The sequence below is a fragment of the Falco cherrug genome, chromosome 20, assembly GCF_023634085.1.
Source record: "Falco cherrug isolate bFalChe1 chromosome 20, bFalChe1.pri, whole genome shotgun sequence".
Classification (NCBI taxonomy): domain Eukaryota; kingdom Metazoa; phylum Chordata; class Aves; order Falconiformes; family Falconidae; genus Falco; species Falco cherrug.
The window spans coordinates 3,532,767-3,552,129 of record NC_073716.1 but is presented as its reverse complement, the minus strand read 5'-3'; the positions used below and the strand labels follow the sequence as shown (position 1 = coordinate 3,552,129).

Sequence of the window (19,363 nt, the reverse complement as noted above, 5' to 3'; positions counted from 1 at the left end):
CGGCGGCAGCAGCGCGGGAAACGTCGGCGGGCGCGTCGTGCTGACGTCACAGTTTGGGCGGGGCTTCGTGCCGGAAGTGGGGCCGTTGCCGGGCGACCATTGCCAGGCGACGGCGGCGGCGGCAGCGGGGCGGCCATGGCGGCGGTGGGCACCGTGCCGGCCGGCACCTTCCCCAGCCTCATCGCCGAGGGGACGCTGCTGTGCCGGCGGGGCGAGTACGGCAAGGCTCTGGCCTGCTTCAACAACGTGAGGGCGCCGAGGCGCGGCCGGGGGGGGCGCCTCGGGGGTGAGGGCCTCGACGGGACGTGCGGGGCCGTGGCACTTGCCTGACGCGGGGGCGGCTGGCAGAGGTGGCAGCGCGAAGGGAAGAGGCTGGCGGAGCATCCCACGGCAAGGGGAGGTGGCAGCGTGGGGACAGGCGGCCCGTCCAGGTGGTGGCGTGAGGGGAAGGGTCCCCACGGGTGCCTGGAGATCACAGCACGAAGGGAGGCGGCACCCGTGGGCGGTGCGAGGGGGTGCAGCTCCTGTTGGCTGGGGGCAGTGCTCAGAGAGGGGCTGCAGCACCTCCGGCGTGGGACAGGGTGGCTGCAGCAGATGGAACGTGTGAACATCTAGAGGAGGTTGGGGTTTTTTTCAGTAAAAATACTGGTTTTATCGCCATCCATCATCAGGACCCAGGCTGGGACAGAGCAGGTTGCATCGAATGTACATGCTTGTAAATACCTGTCCTGTTGAGCCAGCACTGATGACATACTGTGTCTGTTGCGTTGCAGGCGCTGAAGCTGAGAGCAGGAGACAAGCACGGTCTAGTTGCCCGCTCAAAATGTTACCTGAAACTTGGAGACACAGAAAATGCCCTGAAAGATGCTGAAGCTTCTCTCCAAAATGACAAAACATTCTCCAAGGTAAAGAGCATGAAGTGGTAAGAGTCTGGGGTCTGCAAGGGGTGGTCTTTTAACCATCCTTTAACTTTTCGGTGAAACTCTTGATGCATCTGGGAGATAGTCTTGCGTAGAAACAGCTAACTCTAAACACATCCTTGACATTTTTATTGCTTCCAGAGAAGTGGAGGTGCGTAGGCAGCAGTTGAGAAAGAATTCCAGGGTCGGGTTTTATTGTATACAGATTGCGATAGTACAGGGCTCTCACTTCTGCCTAGCAGGAAGTTAATTGAGATCTCTGAAGCTTTTTTTTCTCTTTTTTTATTCCTTTTTTTTTTTTCCCCAAATGTCATTTTAGGGACTTTACCAAAAAGCTGAGACATTATATACCATGGGTGATTTTGAATTTGCATTGGTGTTTTATCATCGAGGCTACAGACTACGTCCAGAACTACAGAAGTTCAGGCTGGGTATCGAGAAATCCCAGGAGGCAATCGTCAACTGCATTGGAAGTAAGATGTCGCATTTTACGTCCCCTACAAGCACAGCCAGAAGCTGTTCAGTGAACAGCTGGTAGGAAATTAGCTCTGCAAGTGACCCAAGGACCTGCAACAACAGGGTCTCTGCTTCTGGATTCATGTGCTCAGTGGCCACCCTCAGATGAAACCAGGAAGCACCAAAAAAAGCACAGCACTGTTCTTTTTTTCTTCTACTTTTTTTTTTAGCTGAATGCCTAGTCATATACAGTATTTAATAACTTCAGTTATGTAAATTATGACACTAACTTACATTTCCAAAGTCACCATGAAGATTTTGTAGGTAATACAGAACAAAGCAGCTCATCTACTTGCAGCAGTGCTGGTCACAGAATCCATTTTGAGATCTTTATCCCAATACTCAAAATGGTAATGAAATTTGCCTTGCTACCTGAGCGTGGCCTTCCTGAGATCCTGACTTTCCTCCAGTTTACGTTGCATAAGACCAGTGAAACTGTTGACTATTGCAGTGGAGTGCTGCTTTCATAATTTCTGGCTTAGATCACAGAACATAGTCCTGCAGGAGACTGGAAAGGCCAAGGACCTAGTGAGATTTAAAGCAAACTGAAAACTTTTCCCTTTTGCCTTAGTTTTTCTCTTAGCCATGCTCTCATATGGCAACCAGCACAGACAGGACATGCACCCGCTCTCAGGCACGTGTCACCTGGGGCTGCCGCCTCCTACACCAGCACAGCATGACTCGTGTGTAGCTCACCTGGCTGCTGTAAAACCCGCCCAGCTAGTTAGGAACTACTGCTCAGGTGGATCCCCAACAGCCTGTCCCTTCGCAGAGCCAGGACACACCCTGCTGCACCCCCCTACACAGGCCCTGATGCTCGAGATATTTAAGTGCCTTACTCTTCCTTAAAATCTGTTTCAAAATTTCAGTCCATCTCCAGCGCCACAGATTAACTTCATGTCCCAGCTGTGTAAAAGCCTGAAGCTCTTTCCAATGTGATATTTTTAACAGGGAGAGTTCCCAGATCTGGCTTGCTTTCCTCCATTACTGCTGCTTCCTTAGCTTAACACAAATCTTCGCAACGGTCGGCTGAAATGCTTGCCATGCTTGATATACTGAGAGCTTTAAATGCCTTCAAGCATCTGGGCTGTAGGCAAATGAACACATTAAAACCCAAGACTTTAAATCAAGTGATAGCTCCTAGATGCAGGGGAAAAGCAAGGCAACACGTTAGCATTTGATCTAGATGTTTAAATAGCTGGGAAATGCCCGCGCATTAACGGGGTATATCCCCAAAACTGCGGTACTGAATCTGCTTTGCCTGGCAGATTCAGAAACACCTGCCTTCCGTGATATGCAAGTACTCGCATTGCTGATCTTGGCCCAGTTGCCTTGCTGGAGGATTTCCTTCTACAACAGCTCTTTCCTTCCTTCTGACCAGGCCAAAACAAAGCGCTGTTTTTCACTCCTACCTCCACTGCCAGAGTGCAATCTGAATGGCAGAACTGGATGTCAGAGTGAAAACGAGATAGGAGATTTGCCCTAATGTCAGTGCACAAAAACTTTAAACTAGTTTTCTGGATTGCTGGAGATCCCTGTGCTTTACTTTCATTTTAAACCTCTGCTGTGATCCCTCAGAAGGACTTGCCGTTCTTTTTCTTCCTCTGTTTCTGTGCAGGATGTAGCATGTCTCTGTAGGAATTGCATTGTGATGGGAGCCCCCTGGTGCCATGTGAAAATAGTAATTAAAATCCCGAGAGGAGCTGCACCTACGAGCTGTATTCCCTGCTTACAGAACACACCAACATCCACATATTTCATGTCAAAGGATTAGTAGAAAGCTTTATTTCAAATGGGACATTATAGGCTTGGCACATTTAGAGTGATTTTAATTTCAAAGCCTCTGATCTGCTGTTCCTGAACACTTAACAACTATTTTCTCTGTATTCACAGGTCCATCCTCAGTTAAACTGGAGAACAAAGAGGATCTGTGCTTTATAAGCAGGCAGGCAGAGGTACGGTCTGAAGAGCTCTTGCTTTAGAAGCTAGCTACAGTTATTATACCACTAATACTTTCTGAAATAGGCATTAGAGGATTAACAGTTTCTGCAGCAACATGAATGCAGACACAGCTGGCCTAGTGAAGCACCTTCTGACCATAGGAAGTGCAGTGATCTGTTATGAGAGTATTTATGCACCTGCTTTTAACGTAGTTCTGGCTCAAGCTACACAAAATTTAAAGGAGAAGGCAGAAGGGCAGGGAAGAGCAAGGACGGAGAAACAAAGCCCAGGCTGAAATTTCTCTGCCAGCCTGTTTCTGTTGGGTGTTGCTGATCACCCATCAAAGGCTAATCAGTAACAGCAGTGAGGTTGGAGCCAGGGTACATTTATCTACAATATTTACTTTGGTCTTACCTGATGTTGAAGGTTCACATTTTTGATAATGGACACTTTATTGATTGCTTAATTTTGGGGTGGTCCAGTGAAATAGTGCCTTATTCCTCTGAGATGCCAAGCCACATTTTCCTTCGAACTCAGTGCAGTGAATGCTCGTGTCTTCTTTCACCTGGAATTACAGGTACTCGGTGGTAAAAATAATTTGTACAAAGGGGCCTAAACGTTAGCCCTGTAATTGTCAGCGTCTTGAATATGAAACTTTAGAAATACTCTCCTGATGTTTCAGAAGCCCTGGCTGTTACAGCCTCTGTTTCCTTGACCGTGGACACCTAGATCTGCCTCTCCCACAGCCTTGATGTCCCTGCACAGCACTGAGCAGTAAGCCCTGCAGGACTGCACGAGACACTGGGGCAGGACTAATTCTTGCTGTTACTATAATGCCCTCTTCTGTTCTTGGAAGGGAGGAGGCACAATTGGTTGCAAAATTTCAGTTGCTCATGACCAAACAATTGGTGAGACACTGACTTTGTGCTTTTATTTAAAAAATAAGTTGGCTCATATGGAGTGTAAACAGAATTCTGCTAATTCTAGTGTTCCCCACTAATCTCCCCTGTTTTCCTTTATTTTTTCTTGCCGTAGAGCAAAAATACGACCCAGAAACCGCAAATCAAACTGACTAAGGATCAAAAATGGACGAGGAAACAGGAGCCTGTGAGGAATCCAAAAACAGAGCGACAGCTTCTTGGAGAGCTTTATGCTGACAAGGCCTACCTAGAAAAGTTGCTCAAGGATGAAGGTCTTTCTCCATTTTGTTTAACTAAATGTTCCTTCTAAGCATGTTCTTTTTCCTCTTCTTCTTTTACATCCCTATGACTACTCTTCCTTATTTGTATCAGAGCTCGCACAGCACATCGTGCTTGCAGTGGTTGTGAGAGAGGCAGGTGCCTGGAGAGTACAGGTATTTCTGGAGTCAGATCGATTGTTCATAACATTGTCTGAGTGTATTTCCTTCCTTATTAAATGGCAGGCTTTTATAATGAACAGTAAATCAACTCAAAGCAATCTCTGCTGATGAAATAAAAACCAGAAACAGATTAATTACAAATTACTTAATTTCTCTCATAATGATAAATTCACTAACACTTGCATTAAGTGCAAAGCATTGCTCATAAGACTGCAATTCATTTGTGGTTTCGTTATAGGTGATGTTAAGATCAAGATGTCAGGATTTGGAGAAGTAGCTTATTTCAGAACTAGGCAGAAGGGTGATTCCCCTTTAGTCATTTTTCTAGGGAACTCTTTACCCAGTAATCGAGAAATAAGTAAGAATTTAGCCTACTCACGGGTTTTATGGTATTACTAGCATTAATAATATATGTGGGCTATGGTTTCCAGGCATGTAAAAGCACCAGCTCTGAGCAGCACCAAAGACTGTCGCTCTCTGTCGGAGCAGAAAAACATGCACCAGCAGTCCCTCACTGAACTGCAGCTTCGCCCTTCATATCCATCACTACTTTCCCAGGTTCTACCATTTTCTTTTCAGATTTGATGGAGAGCAGCACAAAGCAGGGGATCAAAGTAGCAGACCTGGTTTTGAGTGGCATTTCCTACCTCGACACACGCAGTGATTTCTGGCAGCAGCAGAAGCCTATTTATGCCCGCGTGAGAGAGCGCAAGCTCAGGCAGCAAAGGTGGATCCGGGACAAGAAACGAAACGCAGCTGAGGTTGGCAGATACATTGTGAAGAGTATGGAAGACATCGATATGTGTAGGTGTCCTGGCTGGAAGCAGTAAGAAATCATGATTAGCACATGTAATTATTTGCTGTAGTAATTACAGACCAGAACAATAGAAGCAGTGCAAGTATCAACAAATGCTAGTAGGCATTTTTGGGGAAGTATTTGCTTTTGTATTCTTTACCCTTCCCAACACTGGATACAGAATCCAAGACTTTTTTTTTTTTTTTTTTTTTTTTCTCCTCAGCTTTTTCTGTACTTGAGGTCTTGCTGACTGGGTTTCAGGACACCACTTAGGTACCAAAGCCAGGGAGGCCACTGCTGCATGCTTAGCAAACACCTCTGGTTTGCTAATCAGAAGTTGTTTTATTGAGAGAATGCAGGCCACTGGAGTTAATTTCTGTAGTTCCAAAATACCCTTGTAGAGAGATGAAGCAGCTGAAAAACTGGTCTGGAAGGAAGGAGTAATTCAGCTGCTTCTGGTCTCTTTCTCTCTTCCTGTGCTACATATTTACAACCCAGGAGAAAAGAGTCTAGTTGTTGCTGGAGTTGCGTCCTTTTAAGTTGCAACAGCTCGGTGGAGGTGGTGTGGGAAACGTCCTGCAGTCTCCCTCCCGCAGCACCATCGTCCAGCTGGGTACAACAGAGCTCACCAAGGAAGTGCAAGGGGCTAATTTAGGAGACAAAAACCCAAGTACCATAGCTAGAACTTCATTTCCAAGACCAGGCTGCCCTGCTGCAATAACTACGAACTTTCGAAAAGTCAGACAACAAACATAATTCCCCTTTATTTTTCTTCAGCAAGCGTGAAGTGTTACCAGGGTCATTTCCCTTTACTTGCTGTGATGAAAGTGATTCCCAGTAGTGCCAGGTGGAGGGTCAGGAGTACCATCTCCCAGGGGCAGAGTTTTTGGAGACGGGAGGGAGGAGTGTAGGAGATGCACGAACTGTTAGTAGCTCTAACCTTCCCCAAGCTCTGTCTGAGGCTTACACAATCGCACTTAGTCTTATTTCCCCAGCATCACTGCGTCCATACACTCGCATAAACTTCCATCTTTGTCTCCAGTGCTGACTGGCGACTCCCCTGAAGAAAGCTGCAAGAAAGCTGAGCGTGTGCTAAAAACAATACGAGGGTGGCCAGATAATGAAGTTCCCAACAAGAACGAGCTGATTGGAAACCTCTACAGCTGCATTGGGAATGCCCAGCTGGAGATGGGCCAGATGGAGGCAGCTCTGCAAAGCCATAAAATGGATCTGGAATTTGCCAGGCAGAAGTAAGTGCTGAGAAGTTCAGATGGAAGGGGGAAAGAGGGAAGTACCTCTGTTAAGATATTTTAGTGTAAAGTAACAATTCTCACCTGGAGATTTAACAGGGCAATGCATTCACACTCTGCCCAAGTATCATGGTCTCTAGTGACTTACTATCACCACTATTTCAAAAACAAGAAAGCGGATTTTTAAAGGCCCTCGACCATGTGGCACACCTAAACCTCTGCTGAAGCAAAGCAAAAAATGCAAGTCCCAGTCTCAGCACTTTAGCCTCTAGTATGTATTTCCTTCTCAGGAAGGTCAGGCTCTAAATTGCACAAGTTTTCTGCTACATTTTCTCTTAAAATCATTTGCATTCAAACCATAACAACAGGCTTGAAATATTTATCTAAGAGGTACAGTTACCTGCCCATACAGAACACATTCGGTGGCTCTTTCAGCTAAAACAGGATGGAACAAAACATAGTCTTAAGATTTAGTAAGAGTTTTGCAAAGCACAGGAGAAAACATGGAATAGTTGCTTGAATCGACCTTATTTTGGTTTTATTTTTTCCAATACTGCGTAGGGCTTTTAAAATGTAACTCACTTACTGTACATCATTTTCACAAATCACTTTTTAAAATTAATATTGGTTTAAGAAACGTCTGCCTCTCTCCTGGTGATCTCAAATCTCCAGTTATGCCAGATGAAGTTGAGAAATAGGAGTAAAGAGGCAGGAATGAGATGGATACGTAATTTTAGCCCCTTTTTAATTTGATGTGAAGTGACTTTTAAGGACAGAAGCGCAGCGAGGGCTGGGGGGCCTTGTCCTCTGGTGGCTGGAGGTCAGCGATCACCCCCAGTGAGGCATTTATCCCCTCCCTTCATCACCTTTTTCATTTATAAGGTAAAGGTAGTCAAGGCAGGCTGCTTCTGAAGATGGGAGCAAGGACCAATTAAGGAAAAAAAAATTAAAGTCCACAGGCTACGCTATTATAGAAGGAGCTGCCTCTAGCCTGGGGCAGAGGCTCAGAACACAAGGGAGCGGGGCCTCTTACCAGGAGTCTGTAGACACACTGCAGACATGTTTTTGGCTCTTCCCTTTTCTCTTGGGCAGAAATCATCTGTTAGTGGTAGGGACCCAGGAGCTGGTAGGGGACTTCCTCGGGACCCACAAAGCAACAAAGGGAAACTGAGGCAAAGAAAAATGGACAGACTTTCACAAGGACTGCCAGATTTGCACCAAAGAAAAATAATAATCAGAGACAAAACCTAAACCATTTTCTCCTGTGTGTTATGGGGTGTCAGCTGCAACAGCTGTAGATAAAATCAAAGATCCACCTCGATTTTATGACTTTCAGTGTCATCGGTCCTTTACTTCTTAACACTTACCCTGAAGTCACGTTGAGCACCAAAGAAAACTTACAAGTATCAGGAGCAAGCCTATGTCAACTACTACAATTTCTTTTTCTTTTCAATGCAGTGATCTGCCAGATGCTGTATCCAGAGCCCTTGATAACATTGGCAGAGTTTATGCCCGAATCGGCAAATTCCAGCAAGCTATTGACACGTATGTAAAATTAGTAACAGAAGAGGCATAAGGTTGTATTGGGAATTAAATTAATTATGTCTTTTGAGGTTTTTTTATTCATACTGCTGGCAAGGGGGGCTGTGAAATTTTTCATACCAACAGCACCTGGAACCCTTTGTTTATAAAATCAATGGTTGAAATTATAACTGCACCTAGTAAGATTCAGTAAATATCGCCTTTCTCTCTGCTTGAAGTTGGGAGGAGAAGATTCCAATGGCAAAATCCAGCTTGGAGAAGACCTGGCTGTTCCATGAAATTGGCCGATGTTACCTTGAGCTGAATAAAGCTGAAGCAGCCCAAAATTACGGACAGAAGTCCCTGCAGTCAGCAGATGAAGAGGGAGATGCTGAGTGGCAACTCCATGCTACGGTACTAGTGGCACAAGCACAAGGTAAAGGCATTACAACAAGTTTTGCTCTAAGGATGGAGACAGCCTGTCTGTTCAGCATCTTAGTGAAAACATTTCTGCCGTTTAACAGCCAAAGTAACTGCTCAGGTCAAGACCTTTCACTGGAGACTTGCTTGATTAACTATTGTTGTTCTCTTGGTCTTGGGTTAACACAGATGCTTTCATTTGTCTGTTACAGTAAAATTAAAGGATTACCGGTCTGCAATCATCCACTTTGAAAAAGCACTTGACAAGGCAAAGCTTACTCACAGTGAAGCTGCTCAAAAGGCCATCATTATTGTAAGTGGGCTGTTGCAAAGAGGAGAGAAGCTTGGGGCAGCATCAATAAGTTGGCTGTAACTATTGTCTAGTGTCCTGTGAATTGAGAAAACATCGCTACACAGCTAGTGTATTAAGAGGGGGAAAATGCAGCCTCTGAAGCCATTTACATATTAAAAATAATGAAACCTCCTGGCTTAGAAAACTTAACCCCAGTTTATGAACCAGTCCAACATATAAAAGGATGAAGCCCTAGCCCTGCTCAGGTTGAGGGCAAAATTTTTTTTTTACCTCCCTGGGGCAAGGATTTCACACACAGAATATAGCAGCGCTTTCTCTGTGCTCAGCTGTCAGCCTCTGATCACAGCTCACCCTTTTCTGGCCTCTCCAAAATGCCCCAGAGAAACCACTTTGCATCAAACCATGGAAGAAGATCTGGGCATGGCCAGTGACCCACAATTAAGCAGTTTGCACGTTTTGGTAGCCAGCCTTCGCTGACCTGACGGTGGGTTGTGGGTGATGTGAGCGCACACGGCTTGCCAGGGAACAGTTACGGCACAGGGACGTACCTATTTGGTGATCCCTCACGGGTGTCCTGAGCTCAGGCAGAGCCTCTTCTCCTGCCAGAAGAAAAATGGTAGTGTGAGAGAGATGGAATCTTCAGGGGAGGAGACATTTGATAAGGGATGCTAACAGCTAGTAACCACTGCAGGGAGAAATGAAGCATATTGTTGCAGAGAGTTTTATGGTAGGAAAGGATCAGGTAGTGACAGCAGAGATCAAAAGAAAGCAGGAAAAATGTAGGTATGTAACTGCATTTCTAGAGCTCTTATTAATAAGCTGTATCACTTTCAGGCCTTAGATGATGTGAGCAAAAGGTTCATTGAAGAGCTGAACAAAAGAAGAGGAGAAACAACAGTTAACTTTCCTAAAGGTAATTGTCATTTAGACCTCGGCACCCCTTAAGTATAAAAATTCTCCACTTCCCTCTCCTGGAGCACAGGCCAAGGCATGGGAACAAAGCACCCCGTTCCCAGGGAGCAAGTATCCACATTTCTGGCCCGTATTGCATCGCCTCTGCTAGTGCACAGTAGCAGGAATTAATTTATATGTGAAGCTGTAGCACAGTTATAATTTGTGGCTTCAGTTTTTTGGTAGCAAAGGTTTCGCCTTGAGCTGGTATAAACCAAAGCAAGTGATGCAGCGAAGCCTCGATGCCAGTGAGGGAGCCTGGTTTCCTCCTCAGTGCTATCCATTTAAAAACCTGCTTTTAATAACACAGAAAACAGCTCCAGTGCCCAGAAGGCAGAAGCGAAACGTGACTGAAAGTGGGAATAAACGAGACCCGTAGCGTTGAGGCCTTCAGAAACATCAGCTGCATCGTAAGAGTTCACATAGCATTGATTTCCTTGCAAACGGCGAATTAAAATCTTCATCAAAGCACCGTGCTCCGCCAGCTGGGGGTGGTGGAGCCTGTGCAGGAGAGGGCAGCACCTCCCGCGTGTCCCCCGCGCCTGGGCACCCCGCACCCCCTGGGGCCACAGCAGGGCCGGGGTGCTGGGGGCGAGGGGTCCCGCTCAGCTTGTGCCCAGCCGAGCGCTGGGACGCGCTTTCCGAGGGGTTTTTCCTCCCCAGGTGACGGTCGCAGCGATGAAAACCCCAAAGGCGGCGACCGGGAGGATGGAGAGCGAGCGGGAAGCGCAGGGAGGGAGCCGCGGGGGGCGGCCGAGCGGAGCCGGCAGGAGCGAACGGCCGCGCAGGCAGCGGCGGGGCGGGGGGCGGCGGGGCCGGGGGGGGGGACGTAGGCGCGGAGCGGGGCCCGCCGCAACGGGAGCTCCGTCCCCGGGCACCCCTGGCTATCGGACCTGCGCCCGCCCCTCGCCCCCAGCCCCCCCGGGCCCGGCTCCCCCGGACCGGGCAGCCGGCAGCTCCCAGCTCCCTCCCCAGGCCCGGCTCCCCCGGGACCGGGCAGCCCGCAGCCCCCAGCAGCCCCCAGCCCCCGGGCCCGGCTCTCCCGGACCGGGCAGCCGGCAGCTCCCAGCTCCCTCCCCAGGCCCCGCTCCCCCCGGACCGGGCAGCCCGCAGCCCCCAGCCCCCGGGCCCGGCTCTCCCGAACCGGAGAACCCCCAGACACACCACCCCCCCGGGCCCGGCTCCCCCTGTCCGGCGCCCGGGCCCCCGCACACCCACCCTCCTCCACCGCCCCGGGGGCGGTCCCAGCCCGGCCCCCCGCTCCCCCCGCGCCTGCGCGGCCACAGGGGGGGCGAGGGGGGGCCCCGGCTCTATGAAAGGGGCCGCGGCCGCCCCCGCCCCAGAGCCGCTTCCCCGCCGCGCCGCTCCGCACCGGCGGCCGCCCCGGAGCCGCTGCCCTCACCATGGTAAGCGGGGCCCGGGGCAGCCGCGGCGTCCTGGGGGGGGTGGGGGGGGAGGTACCGGTGGCGGCGGCATCGACACGTGGACGCGGGGTCCGGAGGGGGCGTCGCGGCTGAGCCCCAAGAGCCAGCCCCAAGGGGGTCCCCACAGCCCCGTCCCGGGGGTCCTGGGCCACCCTGGGGGGCAGCCGGAGCCCCGGCACCGCCAGTGCCCTGATGCTGGAGCCGCGGCTCCCTCCGGGCGAGGCGCTGCCCCGCGGGGGGACAAGCGGGGGCTTTGTGGGGCGGGGGCTCAATGGGGGATTGTGCACCCGGGAGCCCGGCGCCGCGCCGGGGCTCTGTGGGACCATTGTCCGGCCGAGCCCTGCGTGGCCCCGGCCCATGAAGGCCACTATTATCCTCCCTGCTGGGCACTGAACAATGGGGCCGGAGCGTGTTTTCTATCATTGTTCTTTTGTTTGCGCCTTTGAAAAGCGGCTTCAGTCACCGCCAGCGCCAGCAGCTGCCTGCAGCGGAGTGGCCGGGCTGCCCCAGCCCCTGTCCGGCCACCGGAGCAGCGAGGCCGAGCCCCCCCTTGGCACACAGGACACCCCCCAAAGAGGAGCAGCTCTCAGAGGCTCACGCCATCTGCTTCCCCTTGTACCATGGCCTGGGAGCCCCCAGTCCGTGGGCAGGGCCCCGCGGGGGTCCCAGGAGAAGGAGCCCCCAGTCCGTGGGCAGGGCCCCGCGGGGGTCCCAGGAGAAGGAGCCCCCGGTCCGTGGGCAGGGCCCCGCGGGGGTCCCGGGACAGCTGTGTGTTGGGGGGGCTCCTTGCTTTTCCCGTTGGCTCCGCGGCTGCTCGGGGCTGTCCCATCCCGGTGTGCCGTGCAGGAGCTGGCCCGGGGCAGGCAGTGATCCTGCCCAACGCGGCTGTTGAAGCCCCCATCCCGCTCCCCCATCCCGCTCTCGGGGCGCTTTTGGACCCAAAACCCACCTCCACATTCCAGAATAAGTGCTAGGAAAGTTAATAACTGAAACGGGTTTTAAACAACACCCTCGCCCTGCAGATGGGAAAGCTGCGTTTTTCTGCCGCGGGCAGAGCATTGACATTGTGTGTAAATCCCCCAGTTTTTGCACCGATGGCAACGCTGGCTCCTCCAGCATCGCTCCGCTGGTCATGGGCTGGGCTAGGCCAGGAGGCAACTGGGGAGGGAAGGGGGGAGAGTTCACATATTGACCTAAAAACCAGTGGCTGCCCCGTGGATGCTGTCAAAAAGTCGTGCAGGTGGAGAAATCCCACGTTTCCTTCCAGTCCTGCGTTTTCCCAGTCTCTGCTGGCATTGCAGTTCCCGGAGCGGTGGCTGAGCCAGCGCCAGTGCCCCAGCAGCTCTTCCCGGCTCACTCGCCGTTGCTCAGAGGGTTGGTTTCGCTTTCGTGTTAAGCTCCGCAGCTGCTGGGAAAGGGAGTTTCGTTTACTGGAAACCAGTTCAGTTGCTCTCCATCACAAGAGGAGCCCAGATCCCCGCCCCAGATCCCCTCCTCTGAGGCAGCCGGGCTGCTGCTGTTCAGCGAAGCGGGAAGAGATGGCAGCTCCTAACAAGAGGCAGCATCGCTGCAGGCTTCACTCGGAACCAGCCTTTCCTACGGGGATGGAGGATCCTGAACAGGCTGAAATCCCTTTGTGGTCTCTTTTTACTCAAACGGAGTGATGAGATTGCAGCAGCTGTTGCAACCTGCTGGGAGTTTCGTTTCCCCCGCAGCAGGCTGCACCCTCCTGATTGACTAGCCACAAATATTTATTTTCAGAAATAAATGTGATGCTCCAGGTGCCCTGGCCAGGCTGTCGCGCTCTGGCGGTTTGCTGGCTGCCACGTGACGGGCAAAACTTCCCCTTCCTGGTCGGGCAGGAGCGGAGCTGAGGCCGGAGTGGGAGCGGAGCTGCACCCCCAGCTCCCCGGGTCAGCCGGCTGGTGCCAGGGTGGTGGGACAGGACGGGGGTCCCCGCTGTGGGACCGGCCGGGGTAGCTGTGAGTGGGGCTGCGGAGGCTGGGGACGGGGGGGTATGGCAGGGGGGGATGGGGCAGAGGGGATGCTTCTCCCCGGAAAGGTTCGCCCTGGCTCGTGTGGTGGGAACGCGCGGTCTCTCGGGGTCGCTAGCCTGCAAAACATTTTCCTTCTTGCATTTCAGAACAGAGGCTTCTCAAAGAAGAGTCACACGTTCCTGCCTAAAATATTTAGGAAAATGTCTACTCAATCAGCGAAAGAAAGGCCTGAAAGCTTGCAGTTCCCGTTCCTTGATGACGATGATACCATCTCCACGGTCAAAGAATCTAAAACCTTTTTTATTTTAAGAGGGCTGCCTGGCAGTGGGAAGACCACTCTTGCCCAGGCTATCCAAGATAGGTATAAAGATGCCTGCAAGGTCATCTCTGTCGATAGCTATAAAATTACACCTTTAATAAGAAGCAGCATCCCTGAAGAGTACACAAAGGTGGATGAGGATCTAGTTGACTATTGCAAACGAGATATCAGTGTTATCGTTTTGGATGACACTCACCATGAGAGGGAACGACTGGACCAACTCTTTGACATTGCTGACAAGTACCGGTACAAAGTCATCTTTGCCGAGCCCAAAACCCAGTGGCGAATGGATTGCTTGCAGCTGAAGGAAAAGAATCAATGGAAACTGTCGGTGGAAGACCTGAAGAAGATGAAGCCCAGCTTGGAGAAGGAATTCCTACCCATGTATTTTGGGTGGTTTTTGAGCAAAAGAAGTTCGGAGAACCTGAGGAAGGCTGGGCAGGCCTTCTTAGATGAGCTTGGAAGCCTCAAAGCCTTCAAAAAGGAGAGTAAATACTGTATGTATAGAAGTATCTTACCAAGTTCTTACTCTGTTCATGAAATGTTAATGCTCAGCAAAGGGAATAAGTCTGGTCAGCTTCTGAAGTGAATTTCTAGTTAAAGTTAGCAACTAAGAAAAACCCTATAAAGATGCTAATCTGCTTCCCATAGTTAACAAGGTTGCTTTTGTAAGTAAAAAATAAATGAAACAGTTTTTCCTAAGTTGTTTAGCTCTGACACTGTAGGGAGCTGGGCTGGGCTGGCAGCGGCGTTCCGCCTGGTGGCTGGGCATCCCTGGTTGTCTGTGGCCTGATGGGCAAGGCAGAACAAATGCAAAGAGTCACAGAGAAAAGGGAAGGACGGGACAATCTTGTCCCTCGAGGGAGTCTTTAAAGTCATCGAGGTTGAGACCTCGATGCAGAGAAGCTTCTGTTTTCTAGTAACATCCCGTTAGCCTGGCTGAGCAGTTTTATTTACCCAGCATTTATTTATTCAGCAGTACAAAAGATGAAACACGAAGGATGGGTTGGGAAGAAAGCTGAGGTGGGTTTTAGGCTCATGGGGTGACATCAAGGGGATCATTTTTTGACAGCAACGTTGTTTACCTGTTATTTGCAGTTGCTTCCGCTATTGAAGATCCCAAAGTAAAAGTCGATCTCACCAGCTACTTTGTGAAGAGGCCGCCCGGGGTCTTACACTGCACCACAAAATACACAGAGTTTGGCAAAGCAGCTGGAGCTGAGGAATACGCGCAGCAAGAAGTGAGTACGGGGGGCTCTGAGTCCCCCCTGGGACACCAGTCTCCCCCCCTCCCCCTTCCCAGCAGGGATCCAGAAGCCCCCTCAGGGTGGGCTGGGATGTGGCTTTGCTTGTGCCGAGAGGCCAGAGGTAGGGACAGAACGCAGGGACAGTCCGTAGGTCCATGTGGCTGTGCAATAAAGTCATAGTTGTGGCAGAGGTGGTGACTATTTCTTGTTGGTTTCCAAACAAAATACTCCCACCCCCCATCGCCCCCCCAGCATCATCCCCAGTAGCTTAAGCTGAATGATGATGACTTAAGATCTTTACAGTTCCAGCTACATTATTTCAAGACGGGTAAACCCAAGTTAAATAGTGCAATTTGCCAAGGAAAAAGATGCAACCAGTTCAGAACTCGGGGATCAGGAACTTCAGGCCACGATCTAGCTGCACACAGCATCCCGTGTAGGTCAGCCCCAACCCATCCACAGCCGGCTACAGCCGCGTTCTCTGCTTGTCTCCCTCCTCTCGCAGGTGGTGAAGGCTTCCTACGGCAAAGGCTTCACCTTGGCCGTTTCTGCTCTGTTCATCACGACAAAAACTGTTGGGGCTCGCGTGGAGCTGAGCGAACAGCAGCTGCTGCTGTGGCCCGGAGATGCCGACAAGATCCTGCCCGCCGACAACCTCCCGAAAGGCAGCCGGGCTCACATCACCCTCGGCTGCGCCAACGGCATCGAAGCCGTCCAGACTGGGCTTGACCTGCTGGAGTTTGTGAAACTGGAAAAGGCGGGGAACAAAGGGGATGAAGTGGGGGAAATTGGAGGAGGGAAACTGCTGTATTTTGATAACGGTATGTGGATGCTCGTCCTTTCTAAAAAGATTGATGTGAAGGCGATATTCTCGGGTTACTATGGAAAAGGAAAACTTGTGCCAACGCAGAGCACCAACAAACGGGGCTCTGCTTTTAGTTCCTGCGCCATCATCTAGGAGCATGGGCAGGGGAGCTTGTTTGTTCGTTTTTAAAAGGCAAGTAACTCCTGTAACCTTTAAAAGTGTAAAGAGAATAATTCTACCTTTACTAAAGTAAGCCCTTTTGCCAGCCCCTGTGTGAAGCCTCTCTGGGGAGAGTTTACTGGCCTCAGAACAAGGAAGAAAACAAGCAGCCTGCGACCGATGGAGAAGCAATAACTGACGCGCTGCCGAGTATTTCAATGGAATTTTGGAGAGAACTAGCTGTCGTGGTCTGCTTGTTTTCTTCCTCGGCGGAAGATCAACCACGATCTTTTATAACTTTCCCACGAACCACAATCGTTAGACCTTTCATGTCCGTACTACGAGCAGTGGCAGACCAAAGCCTGTGCGTAACTGCCCTGAAGCCAAGCGAAGGGACCTGGGCGCTGCCTCTCATACCCGAGGGACCGACGGCAGCCGGTGCGGTAGCTGAATCGCTGGGTGAAAAATCGAGCCGTGGGTCACGGCGTGGCAGTTACTCATAGTTTAGCTGGTGAGAGGAGAACTGGCGGAGGGCAGCAGGGTACGGAACAGCCTCAAGGGGGTCCTGCAGCCCCGTGCCCCGTCCCCATTCACCCATCCTTCATCGCACGGAAGGGATGTGCTGGTGAGCAGAGGGAAAGGCTGTGACCAGATGATGTCTCAAAGTCAGCTATCGTGGACTTAAAGGGAAACAAGTAAAACAGCAGGAGAGGCGTTCAGATCCCGCCGCGTGGCTCCAGGCATTTCACTTCACCTGTCAGAACAGGCTGGACCAAGCACTGCCCTTGTCCTTTAGGGAACAATCCTGCCTTGGCAGGGAACGGAAAAGACAAACGTCTTTTCCATCTTTTATAGAAACTAAAATCGTGTCTGAAGTATAGGACTATACTTCATGCAAGATTTTACTACTTTTCTCTAATGCACTTGAATGTTAAAAGTTAGAATGGCAGTAACATTGTAATTTAGGAAGTGGAGGTACCGTAACTGCGTAACTTAAGTCTGCTCAAACCTAAACCGTTGGCTGGAAAAAAAAAAGTTAACGATGAAGCACTTCTGTTATTAAATAGCCTGTTTTATCAAAACTTCTGGTTTTGCTCTTGGCCAGACCGTTGCCAGTTGGTCGGTGGATACGTGGTCACTACTTGACTGTAACACAAAGCTCAACTAACGGATGCAGGTCAGGGCAACAGTTTAAACTCCCGCTATGGCTTGGTGTTTGGTGAACTGCATAGTGACATTAACCCCGTATTAATAAATGTAAATACTTACTGTGTTTGGCACGCGGGTGCTGGGCTCGTACCTGTCGAGGAGCTGGTGTGTGGGGAGGGCTGGGCGCGCGCTGAAGCCGCTGTGTGGAAGCCCAGCGCTGCCTGCGTGGGACTCATTTCTCCGCTGAATGTTTAAAACAAGCGCAGGGTGTGCTTTGGGGCTACTCCGGTAAATGCTCTGCAAGTTTACTAGCAAAGCAAAATAGTTTCAGAAAGACGGATGACAATAAATTCTTGTTACAACATGAAAAAAAAATAATATTCACACCCCTATAGCACCTGTAATCCTCCCTCACCTTCAACGGAGAAACCCCTGCTTGCTCCTACGTGGGCAGAGGGGTGAGTGCCCGGCTCGGGCCTTTCCCAACAGAAATCCCACATGGATTCACTCCATCCAAAGGGTAACGCCTGCCCAGGACAGCGCCTGCGGGAACGCAGGAGCACGCTGACCCCTCTCCCTCCAGTGCCCCGGGAACAGCCCAGTGCTCCGGATCGCATCCCGCACTGGAACGCGCAGCTGGAATATCTTGTTTATTTGCCTGTTCAAGAACAACAGTGAGACTGTCCTCATTTAAGTTTTTATTAGTTTGTACATCATATACAGTTTATAATAAAGTAAACCAATTGCATATGGTTTTGCTTCAGTCTGTGATATTCTTCATATAAACACATCATTATGAATTATGCCTAATGAAGTAAACAACAAATATTCACATTTTTACCATTCACATCCTAGAAAGGTAAAGGGTCCAAAGAGGGACAGTGTCGATACCGATGCGAAGCCTGGCTTGGAGAGGATGACGTGTTTGGCAAAGCGACGGGGATCGTGATTGCTCCATGCAATACCCCTTTCCTCCCAGGGGAAAGGTTAAGATATTTACACTGAGGTAAACATTCAGAATTTCGATTCGGATAAATACTGCAGTGGGGGGGTTAGCGTCCTCTCCAAGTTGGCTTCGCATCGGTGCCTGGTTTTGTCTGACTACTCCTTAACGTTGTTACAACACAGCAGGTAGGCATGCAATGAAGGTGCTGGGTTTGCTGTTCCGCACTCAATCCCTCCAACGTTGCTTCACCCCATTTTCTCTTTTGAAGCACGAGCTGGTGACGGGAAAGCAGGGAGGAAGGTGGGGCCGCCGAGGTCAGGCTGGCACAGCACCCACGCCGTGCACCCAGCCGGGGGGAGCAGCCCGCTGCTGTCCCCAGCCCCCCCGTACTGCGGCTCCGTGACACCCTGTCGCAGACTGTGCCGCAGCCCGGCACCCTGCTCACACCGTTCCACACGGGAGCTTTCCTTCGGAGGTCGGACCCAAGCTAGAGCCAACACTTGCCTTGCACTACGCAAAGAAGAAAGGATAATCCTGTCCCTGCCTCTGCAGGAGCGGGGAAAGCCGGGGTACGTCAGGCAAGGGCAAAGCATCACGCATCGTCTTTCCAAGCCAAGCGCGGGTCCCCGCTTACGGGGACAAGAGGGACATCTCCAGAACGCAGAGCTGCTGCACGCGAGCGGAGGGTGACAGAGTGGCCGCGTCCAGGCTGCCACCCCCCAGCCCGGTGGCCTGGGACGGACCCCCGGCCGGCGCCACACACAGGCTGCCCTTTTCCCGACGGACGGGGAGGGGAGGGTACAAGGCACAAATTTAGACGGGATGCAAACCATCCACTTGAAGAGAAGTGACTATCTTTAGTTATTACTGAAACGGAGGAAGTAATTTGGAAAGAAGAGCAAACCACTGCGTGGTGCAAACACTTTGGTCATTCAATTCATCGAAGAGCGACTCGGCCGGCTCCCGGACCAGCGTGCGGGTGGGCACAGGAGCTGAGCCAGTTTCCGTATCGGAAACGAAACAACAGCACAGCAGCTTTCCCTCTGTATCCCCGTCAGATACAGAAAGCTGAGGGACTGGCAATATTCCACGGATAATAATACTGTTGTCTCTAAACATTTTTGTTTCTTTCTCTTTTTTTTTTTTTTTTCTCTCCAATTCGCGTTTACGTATTTACAAAACAGTCAGAAGCCTTTAGCACTAAGGATCCAGCTTTACAGCAACACTTCCAAAGTTCACAAACGAAACCACGTACTTTCCTACATAGCACGTGTAGCCGAAACAACGAAGAGCCTGTCAACGGGGGCAGCCAGAAGCATCTTAATGGTC

At 50.8% G+C, this 19,363-nt stretch overlaps 2 protein-coding genes and 1 long non-coding RNA gene across 10 annotated transcripts; 2 read left to right on the top strand and 1 right to left on the bottom strand.

Annotated features, from left to right (window-relative positions):
• Window positions 1–77: 77 nt before the first annotated feature.
• Window positions 78–10,959, top strand: ODAD4 (outer dynein arm docking complex subunit 4). Of its 2 annotated transcripts, none has more exons than XM_055697339.1 (12): window positions 78–246; window positions 774–905; window positions 1,240–1,393; window positions 3,330–3,391; window positions 4,413–4,569; window positions 5,317–5,541; window positions 6,576–6,783; window positions 8,242–8,328; window positions 8,544–8,740; window positions 8,937–9,037; window positions 9,872–9,950; window positions 10,652–10,959. In XM_055697339.1, exons 1-12 carry the CDS (start codon window positions 136–138, stop codon window positions 10,819–10,821), a joined length of 1,683 nt encoding a protein of 560 aa, XP_055553314.1. In that variant the 5' UTR covers window positions 78–135; the 3' UTR covers window positions 10,822–10,959. The 2 variants fall into 2 exon arrangements, with proteins under 2 accessions (XP_055553314.1, XP_055553315.1); XM_055697340.1 differs by lacking the exon at window positions 10,652–10,959 and adding an exon at window positions 10,299–10,456 and having other exon boundaries at window positions 80–246.
• LOC114015905 (uncharacterized) lies at window positions 716–12,692 on the bottom strand. Of its 4 annotated transcripts, none has more exons than XR_003560092.2 (6): window positions 12,606–12,692; window positions 9,586–9,636; window positions 7,817–7,950; window positions 5,385–5,554; window positions 3,792–3,942; window positions 716–836 (listed from the first exon to the last, which is right to left on the bottom strand). It is a non-coding gene; the product is annotated as an uncharacterized LOC114015905 (long non-coding RNA). The 4 variants fall into 4 exon arrangements; XR_008729973.1 differs by having other exon boundaries at window positions 7,817–7,917; XR_008729972.1 differs by lacking the exon at window positions 7,817–7,950.
• Window positions 11,236–17,836, top strand: CNP (2',3'-cyclic nucleotide 3' phosphodiesterase). 4 transcript variants are annotated; one of them, XM_055697347.1, is made up of 4 exons: window positions 11,236–11,394; window positions 13,556–14,225; window positions 14,827–14,969; window positions 15,481–17,836. In XM_055697347.1, the coding sequence occupies exons 1-4, from the start codon at window positions 11,392–11,394 to the stop codon at window positions 15,931–15,933; spliced, it is 1,269 nt and encodes a 422-aa protein (XP_055553322.1). In that variant the 5' UTR covers window positions 11,236–11,391; the 3' UTR covers window positions 15,934–17,836. The 4 variants fall into 4 exon arrangements, with proteins under 4 accessions (XP_055553322.1, XP_055553324.1, XP_055553323.1 ...); XM_055697349.1 differs by lacking the exon at window positions 11,236–11,394 and adding an exon at window positions 13,219–13,325; XM_055697348.1 differs by lacking the exon at window positions 11,236–11,394 and adding an exon at window positions 13,262–13,394.
• The last annotated feature ends 1,527 nt before the right edge of the window (window positions 17,837–19,363 follow it).